At 39.3% G+C, this 16,595-nt stretch overlaps 1 protein-coding gene across 1 annotated transcript in view; it reads right to left on the reverse strand.

Moving 5' to 3' along the window:
* Positions 1 to 16,595, reverse strand: part of cacna1g (calcium channel, voltage-dependent, T type, alpha 1G subunit) — a 265,597-nt gene that overhangs the window by 83,142 nt on the left and 165,860 nt on the right. Inside the window, exons 10-11 of the mRNA XM_062443135.1 lie at positions 4,961 to 5,112; positions 3,192 to 3,377 (exon numbers count right to left, since the gene is read on the reverse strand). Of these exons, the coding sequence (XP_062299119.1) occupies positions 3,192 to 3,377; positions 4,961 to 5,112 (338 nt within the window). The remainder of the gene's footprint in view (positions 1 to 3,191; positions 3,378 to 4,960; positions 5,113 to 16,595) is intronic.

Genomic DNA, 16,595 nt, shown 5'->3' on the forward strand with positions numbered 1-16,595 from the left:
TATAAATGACAAAAATGGTTTATGTAGTTATTACAGTAGTTATTAGCAGACCTCTCAAGTCTCACGTATTGACCGTGAGACACACGCATTTCAAGCAGTTCACACGCCACACCTAATCGTTTCTCACGCAGAGAAGTGATAAATCCCACCGCACAGAAATTAATATATAATATACAGAATGTAATCCATACATCCCAACTCTCCCGCATTTTGATAGCGACTCCCTGACGCCCGCAAATGAGATCCAATCTCCCGGAATCCGGAGCAAATGAGCAAGAGCGCGCGCTAGAGAGTGACTGTGCGCATGTGTGTTTGTGTGACTATCAATGCAGCGTGTGTGGGAGCGCAGCGTCCTTATAGCTCTGTGTTGCTGCTTATTAGACAGCAACATCCACCCACCCCCCCCGCCGGAACGGACCTCCCTGATGTCTGTGTAATCTCACGCCAAACTTTTCATGAAACTTGTGAGCACTGGTTATTAGTTATGTAGTTATTAGTTATGTACTTTAACTATTTCATGATGAGAAAATCTGTTTATTCAACATCTATGCAGCATCTCTGCAGGTTGCCAGGCAACTTAATGTGATGACAAGACTTTGGGAAGTCATGGCACCCGGATGTTATTTTATCAAGAAATTGTTATTGCATTAAACTTCCCCCTAAACTGAAAATTGTTATTTTTTACATTTCTGTTTGTGTACAGATTAAACAAACTAACGTTTGAACTTTAGACAGAGCATGACTAGCTGCTTCCCCCCTGCTTGCAGTATTTATATTAAACTTATCAACCTCCCTGCTGTAACTCCATATTTAATGCACATACATAAGAGAGTGATTTCATCTAATCCTCTGGAAGAAAAAAGATAAGCATATATCCAAATTAACTTTTTAAACCCAGTTTAATCATAGATATATATTATCAAATATAAAGTACTATAGACTTAGTAAAAGGGGCAGTTTTTGCAGTTTAATATGTATAAAGAGGAATTTGAGAGGATAAAGGGATTAAAGGAAAGAAGAATAAAGAAAGAGATAAGGAAATAGTCTCATGCTAACTGTATACTTTTTCTTCCTTATTATTTTGATGTGACTTTAGCTTTATGCTGAGAAAGAAAGAAAGCAAGAAAGAGTGACAGAAAGAAAGTCATGTTACATAAGACATGTAATCTGGGGTGTTAATATTATGAAGCAGCAGTGAGTCTGCACTGCAGTCTGTCTTATATTCAGACACTGAAGCTCGACTGGAGCTGAGAGATCAATGAACGGGCCTCGACTGTGTCAACTTGGCAACTCTTCACTCAAATCAAGGGCTGTTTATCTATGCATATACAAGCCCCTTAGAACTCAATGTGTGTGTGTGTGTGTGTTAGCGTGCGCGTTTGCCCTCACATTCATGCATCGGCATAAACACGTCAACAAGCTGCTAAAGTTAAGTGACAAATACTTATATATACCTAACACACACACTCAGTCTTAATATAACAACATCTACAGTTAGATGAATCCACAGTATATCCACACAAACACCATGCGTATACCATTTTCCACACATAAAGGAGACAGAAGTCTCCAAAAATGTGCTGTGGAACTGTGACTAATGTTGTGTCTCAAATCTTGTACTTCTGTACTTACTCTTAATATTTTGAGTGCATACGTGTGTTCACACTGAGAGGTATGGACAAATGCCATCTTGGCTACATAGCAGAAGGGGGGGGGGCACTTTTCAAATAAGAAATGGTGGCTGAGAACATTGTAACTACAGTGAACCTCACCACATTATACAAATGCATTATACATCTGATTTTTACACTAAGCACCACTATACTCTAGTCACATATTAGCCATCAGTAGGTTTCTTGGGTTAATTTAGCAGTCTGTAATGATTTGGTACAGCGAACGCTAATGCTAACGCAAGCTTGCTAATGCTAGTTTGCTAATGCTGGCTTATTAAGGTTAGCTTTCTAAAACTAGTTTGCTAACTAGCTTATCGTCATTTCTGGTACGTGCGCAGCGGCTATGTTTGATTTGAGACAACACTAACTCGTCTAACAGTAGTAGTAGTAGTAGTAGTAGTAGTAGGTTATATGATTTGACACACAGCATAAGAATTTTGCCTGACTGTAAAAATATTTTCAGAGCAGCAAATAAGTTAAACACATTAAGTAACTCAGTAAGGTGTTGGACACCAGGTGCCTCCAGAAAAGCTTCAAAAATGTAAGTTACCACATACTCAGATAATAACAAAGGCAGAAAATGAAATCTAAATTGGACTTCTACTAATAGTATAATGCAATTTTAAAAATACAATTAAAATATATATTACCATGAATAAAACTTGGATTTATTACCAAAGGAGGGCTACCCGACAAGCCTTTTCAGGATTTTTATTGGCTCCTCCTGCACATTTCTCTTTTGGTTATTGCTCTTTCATGTACAATAAATTAAATATATATAATAGATAATATATTTCTGTATAAAAAATGCTGTCACTGGTAGGTGTGTGACATTGGTCCATACAGCCATCAGTTTTTAAAAGCAACTATCTGGTGAATACATGAAAGTCCTACTGCAGAACAAGGAGACCTGATTTTTGATATAAAGATATTTTAGAGATTTTTAGTTCCCTGCACATTGTAAAATAAATAAATAAATAAATAGGCCTTCTACAAAAATGTACAATTCCATTTTTTTCTTCAGATAGAGTGAATGTTTGCATGTTTGTGGGTCAGACGAGTGCAGAGAACCTCCACACATGAGATTTTGTTGAGATCAGCTACAGACCTAACCAAGCAGAAAAAAGGCTTGCTATAGAAAAACAAGGAATCTCTCTCGTGTTGTCATCTCATCGACTCATCTTCTTCTTCCTGTCACGTCTGTTCTGATGTGCTACTCCTTGATTCTCATGTTGACGTTACCATGTACTGATCTGCCAATTTACTTTGATTCCACACCTGCTTTCAATTTCACCTACACTGATCCGTCCCGTCTTTAGTTTACCTCATCTGGCTTCTATCTCAACCTTCTTTGATTTTGTTCTTCCATCAGCATCACACAGCTGAGAAAATGCCTCAGAGCATTAGAAATGAGTTGAAGTATTGCACACTTTTTTAATGGGATTGTAAGATCAATACAATTTTTTTTGTTGCAGTGTAAGAGAGAATGTCAGGTCACTCACTCTCCCTCCTGCCTACCTGAAGATGAAGATAAAGAGCATGAGCAGCATGCAGAAAGTGGCCACGTTGTCCATGGTCTTCATAAGCACCACCAGCTGCCTCTGCAGGGCAGGCATGAAACGGACCAGCTTCAGCACCCGCATCAGACGGAAGGTCCTCAGCACCGACAGACCCCCGCCCTGCTGACCCACAATCTCCCACACGCTGTCCAAAGAGAAGAGACACACACACACATTCATTAAACTTGTGTCAAATCTAACCCAATGCAATTTGAACAAGATCCACATCCAGTTCAGGTCTGATGGAGCCCTACACCAATTAAGCTTTAGAGCATAACATTAAAAGGTAACACTTTATAATAATGTGTTTAATATATTTTTAAGCATTATAAACACGACTTACAATTTTGCTATAGAGATATGCACATTGCTCATTTTTACTATCACAATTCACCAACTCCATTATCTATCATTTATGATAAAATCATAAAACGTTAATGATTAAAACTGTACAAAAATTTTGTTAAACACATATTGAAAGCTCAGCCAATCAACTGTTAGTTAATATTAACTCACATATTTATAAAATATAAAACTTTTTTTTTTAAAAGAAAGAAAGAAAAGTAAATATTTTTCAAAAAGGTGAATTAACATTATGAATTGTGGAAAACAGAGTGAGATGATACATAATTGATACCACGCCCATGTCTGTGTGTTGAGTATGGAGCTAGAGACTTAAAACAATTAGCTTAGCATAAATACTGGAAGTTAAAGAGCTAGCCTGGTTCTATCCAAAGGTTAAACATACAGGTACACCTACCATCACCTCTAAAGCTCACTACACAACTTATTTTATCTAGTTTGTTCAATTCGTACACACTCAGTAGTGTGAAGATGACCGGTTATTTGGTGTAACAATAGTTTTTCCATCCACTCACTGGTTTCGAGCAATATCACTTTGACAGTATGCTAAGCTAAGCTAACTGCTTCTCGACTGTAGCTTTATAATAAGAGTGGTATTGATCTTCAAATTTCACTTTGGGGGAGAAAATGAATGAAATGAAGCCTATTTCCAAAGATCAACACCAGTAGCAAATATTAGCTCCATCTCTCGTTCACTTCAGTTGAAGTCTGTACACTTCACAAATTCAAGTGTATTTTTCCTGTTTCTGTGACATCTCCTCACCTTCTCCAGGAGACTAATAAGGTTTCATTTTGCCCTGAAAATTGTCATGGACAGCTTACATTGTTCAGTCAATCAATCAGTTGAACTTTATTTATATAGCTCCCTTCATCAGGTTAATACAGCTCAAAGTGCTTCACAGTTGATTGACAAGCTGGTAATAAGACAGAACAAGTGTAGACCAAGGACAACACAAAGAAAAGGAACAACAACAAAAAACAATTTGAGACCAACGCACACAAGAGAAAATAAGAATGATAAAAAATGTAATAAAAAAGAATAAGAAAAAAAAGGATCTATAATAAAAAATCTAAAAATAAAATAAGTAAGAGAGAATAAGAGAAAAAGTTGAGTAAAAACTAGGCTAAAATAGATTCAAAAGACAAAACAAAAGTTAAATGAAATAAAAGAGATAGAGTTTAAGGAACTCGCATTACTTCACTATAGCTTTGTACTTTGTTCTGCATGGTTCATTAATGCAATATATAATTGTTGTATAATAATGACAATAGAATATGTAGGGGTTTTAGGCTATTTTGTACCAGTGTTAGTGGAAAACACGCAGCAGAAGTGGAACCAAAAATGAGATGTTATCAGCAGCTCACCTGATGACCACAATGATGCCATCGAAGATATTGTAGGGGTTCTTAATGTAACCGAAAGGCCCATAGACCAACACCTTCAAAAGCATCTCCAGGGCGAACAGGCTGGTGAACACAATGTTGCTGATCTCCAACGCATTGGTTAACTCATCAGGCTGGAGACAGACACACAGAGAAAGAAAGAGAGAGAGGAGTGGTTAATTCATCATTTTGGCATGCTACACTCTTGTATAAACCTCGCATCTCAAAAATCGTAAACCTTTCAGGAACAAACTAAAGTTTGGGCTTGTCTGGCAGAACTTTAAACTTCTAACAGGTCTGGGTGTGCGTGTAATCTGGACTGTAAGACATTTACAGCGACTCAGAACCTGCTATGACACACATGCACTAGAAAATGCGCCAATGACAGAATACAATCCGAATATGACAAATCCGTCTTATCATAAACACACACACACACACACACACACAAAATACACACACACAACCTTTATCTCGCAATAGGACAGCCCTGCACACCGATCACAATGCTGCTGCAGAATATGCGCCGGATGTCTGCTTGGAGCTCATCAGAGAATTGAGCTGCCACTCACATCTAGATCAAACAACCGGTGTGTGTGTGTTTGTGTATGAATGTGAGAGAGAATGAGAGTAAGGCGAGGGATGAGAGCAAGCAGACAGACAAGAGAAAGAATACAAACCGAAAGATAAAAGGCGCCGCGGCACATCGGAATATGACACGGTATGTAAATCAGACATCTATGGTGAGTATTCGTAATTACGAACGAGGTGAAAAGAGCCGGTGGGAATGCTGTTATGTGTCTGCGGACTTTGCGACACCCCCAGACAAGCTTCACGAGGCCTTTCATCTCCGCGCAATAAACAGTTTACACAACTCAAACATGGTGTCATGCACACATTACACTGACATGACACAGAGGATGGAAGGTGTTGAAGGCCTGATTTGGGCTTGCATGTTCTCCATCACAAACGTGCGAGCCAGTGTGTGTGATGTGCGCGTGTGACTTGTTCTTTAGTGTGTATCTGTTAAGTCCTGCTATCCCACCATGTGTGTGTATAAATAGAGACGTCGCCCCGGCAAGAAACATTATCCCCAGGCTGAACTAGGAGGTAATGTAATGTAATGTAAACACAGTGTGTGTCATTAAGCCTATCCTGGTGGGCTGCCACTAATCACTGTACACCCTGACTGTTTAAGCAGCGATTACTCAACATCAGCATGGATACACAGAGAAAGGAATACAGAGATTAACATCACCAGTTGAATAACAGCTCCTAATGCTGCATTACGGCACCAGTTTGTCTGCAGTACTTAAGCAAAAGTGACAGAGAGACAGTCGGTTATTATGAAATATTGTCACTGCTGGTGCTCTTAGTCACTGCATTGAGGTCATATGGAAAAGATAGACAGGCAGTAGATGATGGTTTCTCTTTTAAAAGTGAAATACAGTATTATGGTTAAGCGTGGGTAATGATTTAGCTGAAAAAGGCAAAAAAAGACTATAAGCAAATACGTGCCGAGCCTTTTAAATGTTTATGGTTGAGAATTGAAATGTGCAGCCAGTGCAAGTATCATCAAAAACCAGCCACGGTCGATAGCAAAACTTCAATGGGGGAGCCTTGACAGCTCAAACAAGTCAACACTTACAAGTTATTGCTTGGTGTTAAGTCATTATTCCCTTAAGATCTGAATGTTACAATTGGCCCCCGAGGCAGAAAAAGACGGTCCAGCAACACCGAGGCCTAATGTTGCACCATAATTTAGATCCTTATGCTATGAAACAGAATTTTAACAGGCTTATCATAACAAGCCCACATGTTATTGCTGCTAATTTTAACCAGCGCTCATACCTAAATCACTAAATGAGTTCTCATTTCCTTTCAAAATGACCCGTATGATCTTTATATAATTATAGTGTGAACTGATCTGCCATATCTAAGGTTAATACAAGTTCGGGGCACCAAAAAATTATTTTTAGTAATGGTTGTTAAGTTAAGGCTCCGATCATGGTTAAAAGAAACCATTGTTGACACTACATTTGAGGAGGAAATGGAATATGAAAATCTGATATATGCATGCTCAACCATCCACCCAGACCTCCATATGTAAATGTAGGTGCTATAATAGACTTCAACTTCCGATCCATTATTTTGTACAACCACAATGGAAACATAGGACGATTTAAGCATTGAAACAAACTGCTGTTGTAGTAGGTTTTCTGGTGAGGATAGTCTCAGTAATTTGCTGTTGATTGAAATAAATCAATCAAAGAATAACCCGATAGTTGGTGCTTACAAGTGCTCAATGACATCATTTCTGTAAGGAAGTTAAAAACAACACTAAGACTATATAGCGATGGTGGCAGCTCTGTAAAGTCACTGGGATAGCTATCCGTTAAAAGGTATTGAACAAATAAAAAAAATGATTTGAACCCGTTGATGGCCTTATATGCAAATTTAAGGGATTACCGTAGCTATTACAGTTCATGCTGAGAAGAATATGAATGTTTGTACCAAATTCCATGTCAATCAATCCAATAGTTGTTGAGATATTTCACAATGAATCACAATCACACATATCAAGTAAAATGGTAAATGGACTGTACCTATATAGCACTTTTCTAGTCTTTCTGACCACTCAAACCACTTTTATACAACATGTCACATTCACCCATTCATACACTGATGGCAGAGGCTACAACGCTGGGTGCCAACCTGCTCATCAGGAGGAGCCTGACATTCACATACTGTTGGTACAGCCATCAGGAGCAATTTGGGATTAAGTATCTTGCCCAAGGACACATAGACATGTGGACTGGATGGAATCGAACTGCTGATCTTTCAATTGGTGTATCTCCTGAGCCACAGCCGCCAAAATGTATGCTGGAGGCATTGGAGAAAAAGTCAGCAGGCTTCGTCCTCTATGGTCCATGAATGGAATACAGATGTACAATGCAGTTGTTTAGGTATATCAGTCTGAACCAAAGTGGTAGACCAACCAACTCACAGACCAACATTACCGTTCCTATCCTTATAGAGGGAGAATGTTGATTGTGGTGTTAAACAACAAAAATACTAAATGACAAGAATGAGGGTTGAATGGAAGCCCTCCTAATAACTCAAGTGGCATTGTTCAAGTAATATTTATACCATAATAAATTGAAAAACTAAAAAAATCATAAAAATATCATTACTCCTTACTAATGGTTACAAAGAGTGTATCCTTTCCTTTCTTATTTTCCTTTCTTACTCTTCAAAATCACAATTCACCTCTCCTGTGATCAGTAAATCATTAATATCCAGTTTCTCATCAGGTAAATCAGAGATGTGACAATGTAGCATGAGAAAGTGAAAATTTGCCTCCGCTGTTCTTCTAAGCTGAACAGCAAACTGAGATGAAGAGAATGAACAATAAGGGGAAATAATTGGGGAAATAGTGCTGTTGCCAGTTTTTGGGTAACTGAACATCACTGTGATTTATGGAGGAGCTGAAAAAGCAATGACTTGTTTTACATCACAGTTTAATTTAAGCGCTATCATGCAATATATGTGCAATGTTGAGTGAAGACAGTAGAGAAAATGTACAGAGAAGAAGGCGACAACTTTCCCCTGCTGGCTGCTTGTTAAAAAAAGAATAATTTGTCCACAGCTTGTGGTACAGCTCCTGCCAGTGAATCCCGCTTCCTGAAAAACAGCTTTTCTCTGTTTCATCTCACCTCTTTGTCATTGTCTGTATCTCTTGTGTCTGTCTGTGGGTTCACAGACACAGACAGATCTATTCGTTTGATCCCCTGGCTTTATTGTGTCCATCCGTTTGTACACTGACTAGGGCGGCGGCGACAAATCCTTCATAGGCACGCGTGCACACGCAATAAGAGGGGTTCAAAGGGTACACAAATGGAACACTTAGATGTTTGTGTGTTCTTTCATATGAATACCCTCACACACAGTTATGTAGAAATGCACACAGGCAGGGGTCAACACATCCACCGAATAATGCCACGTACACACATTGAGGTGTACCCAGAAGTTGCACTATTAACCATGTGCACTCACACATCCACAGGCCACACACCTAATCCCACACAGTGAGCTCTACTCCCACACCCATTACCATGTATGCACACATACAGTATACACAAAGCTCTGCACAGACTCGCGCTCATAGCCATGCAAGCAAACGCACACATACGCACAGCTTTATAATAGATGTGGTTGATAAGCCAGAACAAGAAGTACAGTTTTTATGAGGTGAGACTTGGACTGCAGACATCTGGCCTTGAGACTGAGGTTCAGGTCATTATTTTTCCCCCACTGTTTCTGCTCTGCTATTGTTCCAGCTTGTATATTACACATTCCTCAGACATCATGCAAGATTACTGCAAGAGAATGAGACCATAAAAGCCTTTCTCACACATAGAAACGCACGTAAGAAAACACACAAAAGACACGGAGGTAGAAAACTACACCCAGACACAGGCTCAAATGCTAACATCACCAAAGATTCACATGCATTAGCCTATCAAACAGGGAAAAATTCTTAATTGACTAATAGCCAATGACGGTTTGCGTACTACCTACAGGGAGATGAATGTGTCCGTGTGTGCAAGTGTGTTAAGTGAGAAAGACGCTCCTGCTTTTCTAATTGCTTCCTTCAATGGCTGTTTCCTGGGGTAATGAGGCTGGAGGAGCATTAGGAGGTAAAGTGTGTTAGATGAGGAATAGTGTAATCTGGTTAGCGCTAATGTAATGTCACCTAATCTGATGTGATCTAATCCAAATGGGATGCTGCTCTCCAGACTGTCAATGATGCAGCACCAAGTCTGGTGTGTTTGGGTGTGTGTGTATCGGCGTAATCAAGTGCGTTCGTTGGACATGGTACAGAAGAAGAAATTTCAAGTGTGAAATGGAGAGCGATACACCCCACTCCCCATGAATGTTCGTTGGTTGTGATTTAATAACAATAATGGCAATGATTTGTCTCAGATGACTGAGTAGATTTTTAAAGTCAACATCAGCACCACAACAGATTTGATGGAAGAACTAAACAGGAAGCTGGAAGAGAAGCTACAGAGAATAGGCGTGGTCGCTAGTTCCCTTGGATGGTAGCTATCTTAATGGTTTAAGTCAGTTTGTCACCTACCATGGATTAAGAAAGCTCCTCTTCAATTAAATCTGTTGTTCCACAAGGTTCAATTTCAGGGCCTGTGCTGTTTTCAAATTCATTTAAATGATCTAACTCATGTTTGTTAACTGGCATCTAATCTCATTTGCAGACGATACTGGTATATTCTATCCTAACAGAAACCTTGATAATCTGACTGTCAAGATCCTGTCATAGTGTATGTAATTAGGAAATAAATCATATATCTAAACTACTTACAATAAATAAATGATGTCTTAATGATTCTTTTAATTTGACCTATTTGGGAGAAAAAGCATAGGATTCTTTATAAGGAGAACACAATGTTATGATTTCATGTAAACTAGTAAAAAACATGGATTTATACATGTAAAGCTTAGTGAAGGTTCAGTCAGGAAGAAAATCTTCCTACAGAGTCCAAGCACCTAGGACTTTGACAATACCTAATCATCAATATCATCTGTATAATAAACAACTTTTGAAATACTGTAGGAATAATTGGGATATTTGGCAAAATAAAGTGCTTAACTTGCAGCCCCGTTTGACTGTTTACACGTACTCTAGACCTGATCTGACCTACAGTATATTCTGACATTATGTTGAGTTGTTAATCCGCTATTTCTGTACTAATGCCATGAGAGTTACATTTCCACAGAGTGAATATATATAGGGATGAAGAAAGAGGAAACAGAAGCGAGGGAGAAACGTAGGATGCAAGAGTGGAGACAGAGAAGCATGGAGAAAGTAAAGAGGTGCAATTGATTTAAGATTGAAAGAAAATGACGATATAAAATGAAATATTTTAATGCAGGAGTTAATACTACACAATTGTATTCAAATGTATACTTGTATACCACTATAGCCCTGCTTAAGTCGTCTTGATTAGGGGAGTATGCCACAAACCAACTGTCAGAATGTCAGAATTGTATTTTGTGTGGTTTAAATAGACCAATTTAAATCAGTTCTGCCATTCTCAATGTCTTACACAATCACATCAACAAACTGCAGATGGTTTAGTATTCATTATATCAAACACGCTATGCCTTCTGATTACTTGAGTGTATTAAGTACCACAGAAAAAGCTGAAACCAACTCTTGAAGCGACAATTCGAAGGGGGATAAAACTACACATCCAGAGCAGGAGGTAAAGGAGAAAATGTGTTAAATACAGGCAGCGTGTTATTTGACATCTCACTGAACCAGGAAATAACTGAATCCATCATCTGATCACTTCATTGATTCTCCCTTTTTTGATTTCATGGCCTTGAGAGCTGGAAAAGCCTTCCCTCTATGAACCAGGATCAGGAGCTGTTGTTTCACCATTTATGTCTCACCATTGTACAAATTAGAAAAACACTTTTCTTAGGCCCTGTCTTGGAGGGAGGCCAGCGTTTTCAGATGCCAACTCTGCATTCCTCAGGCAGGGCACGATAAAAGCTGAATAAATATTGTCTATGGTTGGAGCAAGAAGCACTGTGAGAGGGTCTTTCCACTGTCTTTCTGGGTTTGGCATTGGGAGACGAAAATGTGTGTGCATCTAGACTGAGATACACATAATTACACTATTGTGCATTTTCTTATCCTATGGAAACAAGCCATGCATTTAAACTCATTTTAATTCCACACATTGCAATAACTGTACCTAACTTTACTTCTTGAAATCCTTTTTTTTTTTATAAAACAGAGACAAAAAGTAGCTGAACCTTAAGACATATAGAACAGATATCATCATCCACAACAACATTCAGTCAAAACAGAACAACCTTTATAGGGGATATTTATTCTCTCCGTGCTGCAGCTCCCTGTACTTCACAACAAATATAACTACTGCTGTGTTCTTTGACTGGGCTGTTAGGTCGAGCTGGGGAGAGAGATTCCCATGAAAGTTTGTTCCTTCATGGTTTCCAGACAATAAATGCTAATGACTTTAGTGATCCGATGACTTTTCCAATAGCTCAACTATGAGCTTCACATTTGTGCTTTTAAAACTATTAAAAACACTATTAAAAACTATTTAAAAAAAACTATTAAATGGATTCTAATGAAATGTGTTTCAGACAGTCCCACTCTGGATTAAGTGTAATGACTTTGATGACCTCTGACCACTTTCATTTAACACCACCATCAGGTCAAATTTTCATTTTGGTTTATGACAAAATACCTGCTAAACTAATGACATTCCCACCAGCCTCAGCTCTACTCTGAGTTTCATAGTTAACAAAAATGTGCATGCTAACACACTAAACTAAGATATTGAACAAGTATTTTTTAATCACATATTGATGCCTTCCCTTCCCATCCATAGAAAGTGAGAACAGCATTGATTTACAGCAGAAGTTCAAAGGTTAACTCCATCTACTTTCTTTTTACAAGTGAATCGCTTTCAAGGTTAATAAAGTCAAAACGGCGCCTGTGGGAAATGTAGACCAAATGACCCAGCGGTGACTCCGGATCACTTTGTGCTCATGTAACAGCTGCACGTTGAATCGATACTCATGTCAGTGCTAAAAAGCTTCCACTGTAACAAAAATGGTCAAAATGGGAACTGTGCATTTTACCCTTGACATTCCTTTTCTATGCCTCCTAACGTCCCCTTAAACTATTTTGGGCATCAGAACTGCTCACCAGGGGAGAGGGAAGACTGATGGGGGAGTTTCAGGAAAAGGATGCAGGAGGTGGATGGCGATGGGGAGGTGAAAAGAGAGAGAGAGGGGTTCTCTCTGTGGCCATAAAGACAGAGGGAAGTTTCTTATTCTAAAGCCAGAGAGAGGTTGACCTTCCCAAGTAAATAGACTATGGGCTGTGTCACGTAGTTGGCAAATGCTCAACTATTCCATCAGCTCCACCATAAATGGTAACGCTCTTAAACTGCACGGTGAGATAAAGCAGACACCTTCTCCTTAGTCGTCCAAACCCATCCGCCTCCACTCTTCCACCCATCACCCCTTCTATCCCTTCACCTCCAAGTCCTTACACTCTTGTCATCCCTATCCAACACTCTATTCAATCATCTTTTTATCCCCCCCCTTGTCTGTGTCGCACACGCGTTTACATTCGCCGCGCCCGCCCTCGGAGCGAGATCGCGCACGCGCCATTTCCCGAGCAGCGCAGAGTGTTTGTGCGTACGTATTTTGTAAGTGTGCGTTGGAGAGATAGGGAGGCAGACAGTGGGGTTCTGTTGTGTGTCATGGACAGTGAGGGTTCAGACAGTTGTAGCTCCGTACACACTGACGGTTCGCAGGGTAACAACCTGTCTGTGTTTGAAGGACCCTTGTGGATGCACAGTATCTGTATCTGTTATGGTCTGTCTGCTTGAAAAGAGAAGAGAAGAGGTCTGGTCTGGTGAGAGGTGCAGTATATGTGTGAGTGAGTGTGTGTGAATATGTGTGGAGTTACAGGGAATGTCTTGAGAGTCAATATTTGGCCTTCTGAGAGCAAGATTTAAAACTCATGAGTCATGGCCAACAGTACTGAAACTGCTATTTAGTAACTATTAAGAATATTGAGTAAATATTCTGCACAATGACAAATAAATATACTTTTTTTTAATTAGTTAATCATATTCAATTGATTCTGATACCATTTTAGAGTGTTTAGTGCTGGTTTTAAGGGAAAATACAGTAATTTTGTCCACTAGCCCACAAAAAACGGGTGACATTGCTTGATACACTCCACATTGATCAGTGTTACAATATTTGGGCTGATTTACAGACACCCTATCACTCACTGACATCCCTCAATCTGTCACTCTCTATTGCCTTGGTAACCTTAAATAAGCTAAGCTAGTAGTTCATAGGAACTCCATACTCCTGACTCCATGACTCCATAGGAACCATCAGTGAAGGAGACTCAGAGGCACTAGAATCACTCATTTCCATGTTTGCTCCAGGTTTTGCTTCAGGTTCGAAATACAAGCTGTTCTATCCAGTATAGGTGTGGAAACAGGAGTTACATGTATCTGTGGTTTCCTGAATTGTGGATGACCAACACATATAAACGTGTTGATGCAGATGTGGAGAATGATAGAGGGACTTTCAAGCAACATTCTAAGCTGTGGGGGATCTGTGAGGGGTGTTTGTCCAAACAAAAACTCAATGTTTTAATAAGCTGTTCTCTTTTTGTTTGTATATTGTTTTCTGATAGCATGCACATGAACCCACACATGTACATGTGATACCCATTACTGTCAATGGCACTATTCCACTGATCAACAGTTGCTGGGGTTAGTAAATCTTTTTTTTTTTTTAAACGTAGCAATGCAATGCACTAGCAAAATACAGGGAAGAAACTGATGTAAAGATGGATCTCTATTTATTTATTTTTTTTAAATTGGCTGTGTGTGGAATAAAATGCTTTTCAACACATATTTTAAGTCTAAAGGAAACCAACAATGTGCAATAGTACAGTATGAAGCACTGAATAAACATAAATGTGTGGGGAAAGTGACATGATGTGTTATCAACTTCCTGGACATATGACGAGCTATCATCATTATGCACCAAAAACTGTAGAGGTATATTAACTGGGAATGTCTAAGTGTTGCAAATGTAATCAAATAGAACACATTAGTCAAAGTTCATAGATCCCCTCTTAACATGTTGTTAAATATATTTAAAATATGTTGCTTGGAATAATGTGTACTTTGTTTACCCCTAAAAAAAACTGTCGTATAACTATTAAAAACCTTGAAATTCCGATTATTCCTTCTCCCTTATTGAAAAATTCGGACTCTATGAACATGCAAATATTGCCCATTTCCAAAGTTTAAATACTGGACATAAGACGTTTCCTATTCTTCTTTCCTACTCCTACACTTATCAGTATTTGTGCACTGGAGGCTTCAAGTCTATACATCACACTTGTGTAAATTGGACCAGGATTAGCCTCTAAACTAGTTGTGATGTCACAAATTATGTTCGTATGCCCTTAAAATCTGGTTATCAATGAGCACAGAGAAGCTTTCCACTTTCAGCAGATGAATGTGAAAACAGCTTCTCACGTCAAACTTTGCACAGTGGAGCTGAAACATCAAAGTAAAGTCACAACAAGTAAAACACATTTTTGAGTGGAGGACTTTAAGTCATTTACAGTTGAAGGTGCTGCCACAGGAGAGTAATCCTTATTGACTTTGGTATTTCTATTGATCGGAGCCACAAGCAACAGTCATATAGGGTACACACACACACACACACACACACACACACACACACACACACACACACACACACACACACACACACACACACACACACACACACACACACACACACACACACACACACACACACACACACACACACACACACACACACACACACACACACTCACACACACACTGTGTGCAGGAACCTTGTGCCTGTCCGATACACCCATCCTGTTTATAATGAACATAATTCATGATTAATAAGCACATTATAAGTAATTATTTCTAGAAGAGACATTGACTGGCCTTTACAAACAGGTTGCAGGTGAAGTGTGTGGGTTAAAAGTGTGTGTTCCTCATGTTTCTCTCTCCAGGGTGGTTGCTTTATCTTGTCAAACTCTCCTTAAGACACAGTCAGAACTCCACAATCTTATTTGCAGTTGAATAATAAATACTACCGCATCCATTGTGTGTGAATGTGTGCATCATCCATTAACAGAACAGGGGGGGGGCTAGAAAATGGGTCAACTTGATCGATAAGCTGTTATACTAATCAGAGAACCACTTCTAAAAGGCAACGTTTTCCCAAAACACAAACTTTGACTGAAATTGATATATGAGATGTTCTTACCTCAGTCTATTAAAGAGGTGGATGGATTAAGGATTAATGCCCCAATTAAGGCTTCTACTGTATGATCCACCCACCTTGCCTAGGCACAGGACAAATTAACATTAAATGTCCAATGAAAGACATTATGTTCCTGATAGCCATGCCCATATTTTAAGGGGGAATAAGTAGGTCTACAGAGTGAGTGAGTCTTTCTAAACTTGTCTCTGTGTTTCATGCTGTGTGGAGTTGTTTGTGTGTTTATTATTGTTTTTGTTTGTTGGTTTCATGTACTTTGTGCCTGCATTTCCCTTGCTTGGCGTCATGGATTTAACCAGGCTGATGAGAAAATGCAGACTTAAGATCTGTCAGTGATTCCCCTGTTTGGTAGAAGAGTGTGGGTTTGCATTGGTGGAGGATTTATGAGGCAATGTCAAATCTGTGGCCAGGATAAACGGAACACCTTATCTTCCATACCGTTTAACCCCTAGAGGGATGCGGTGGGGGGGGGGCGGGGGGAAGTCTGGAGCCAATCCCAGCTGTCACTGGGCAAGAGGCTTGGCACACCTTAGAGAGGTCACCAGTCAACCACAGGGCGAACATAGAGTAGACAGACAACCATTCACACCTACGGGAAATTTAGGGTGACCAATTAACCTAACTTGCATGTTTTTGGAAGACGGAGTACCTGGAGAGAACATGTGATCTCCACACAGAAGGTCTC

Source organism: Scomber scombrus, chromosome 21, assembly GCF_963691925.1.
Source record: "Scomber scombrus chromosome 21, fScoSco1.1, whole genome shotgun sequence".
NCBI classification, from domain to species: domain Eukaryota; kingdom Metazoa; phylum Chordata; class Actinopteri; order Scombriformes; family Scombridae; genus Scomber; species Scomber scombrus.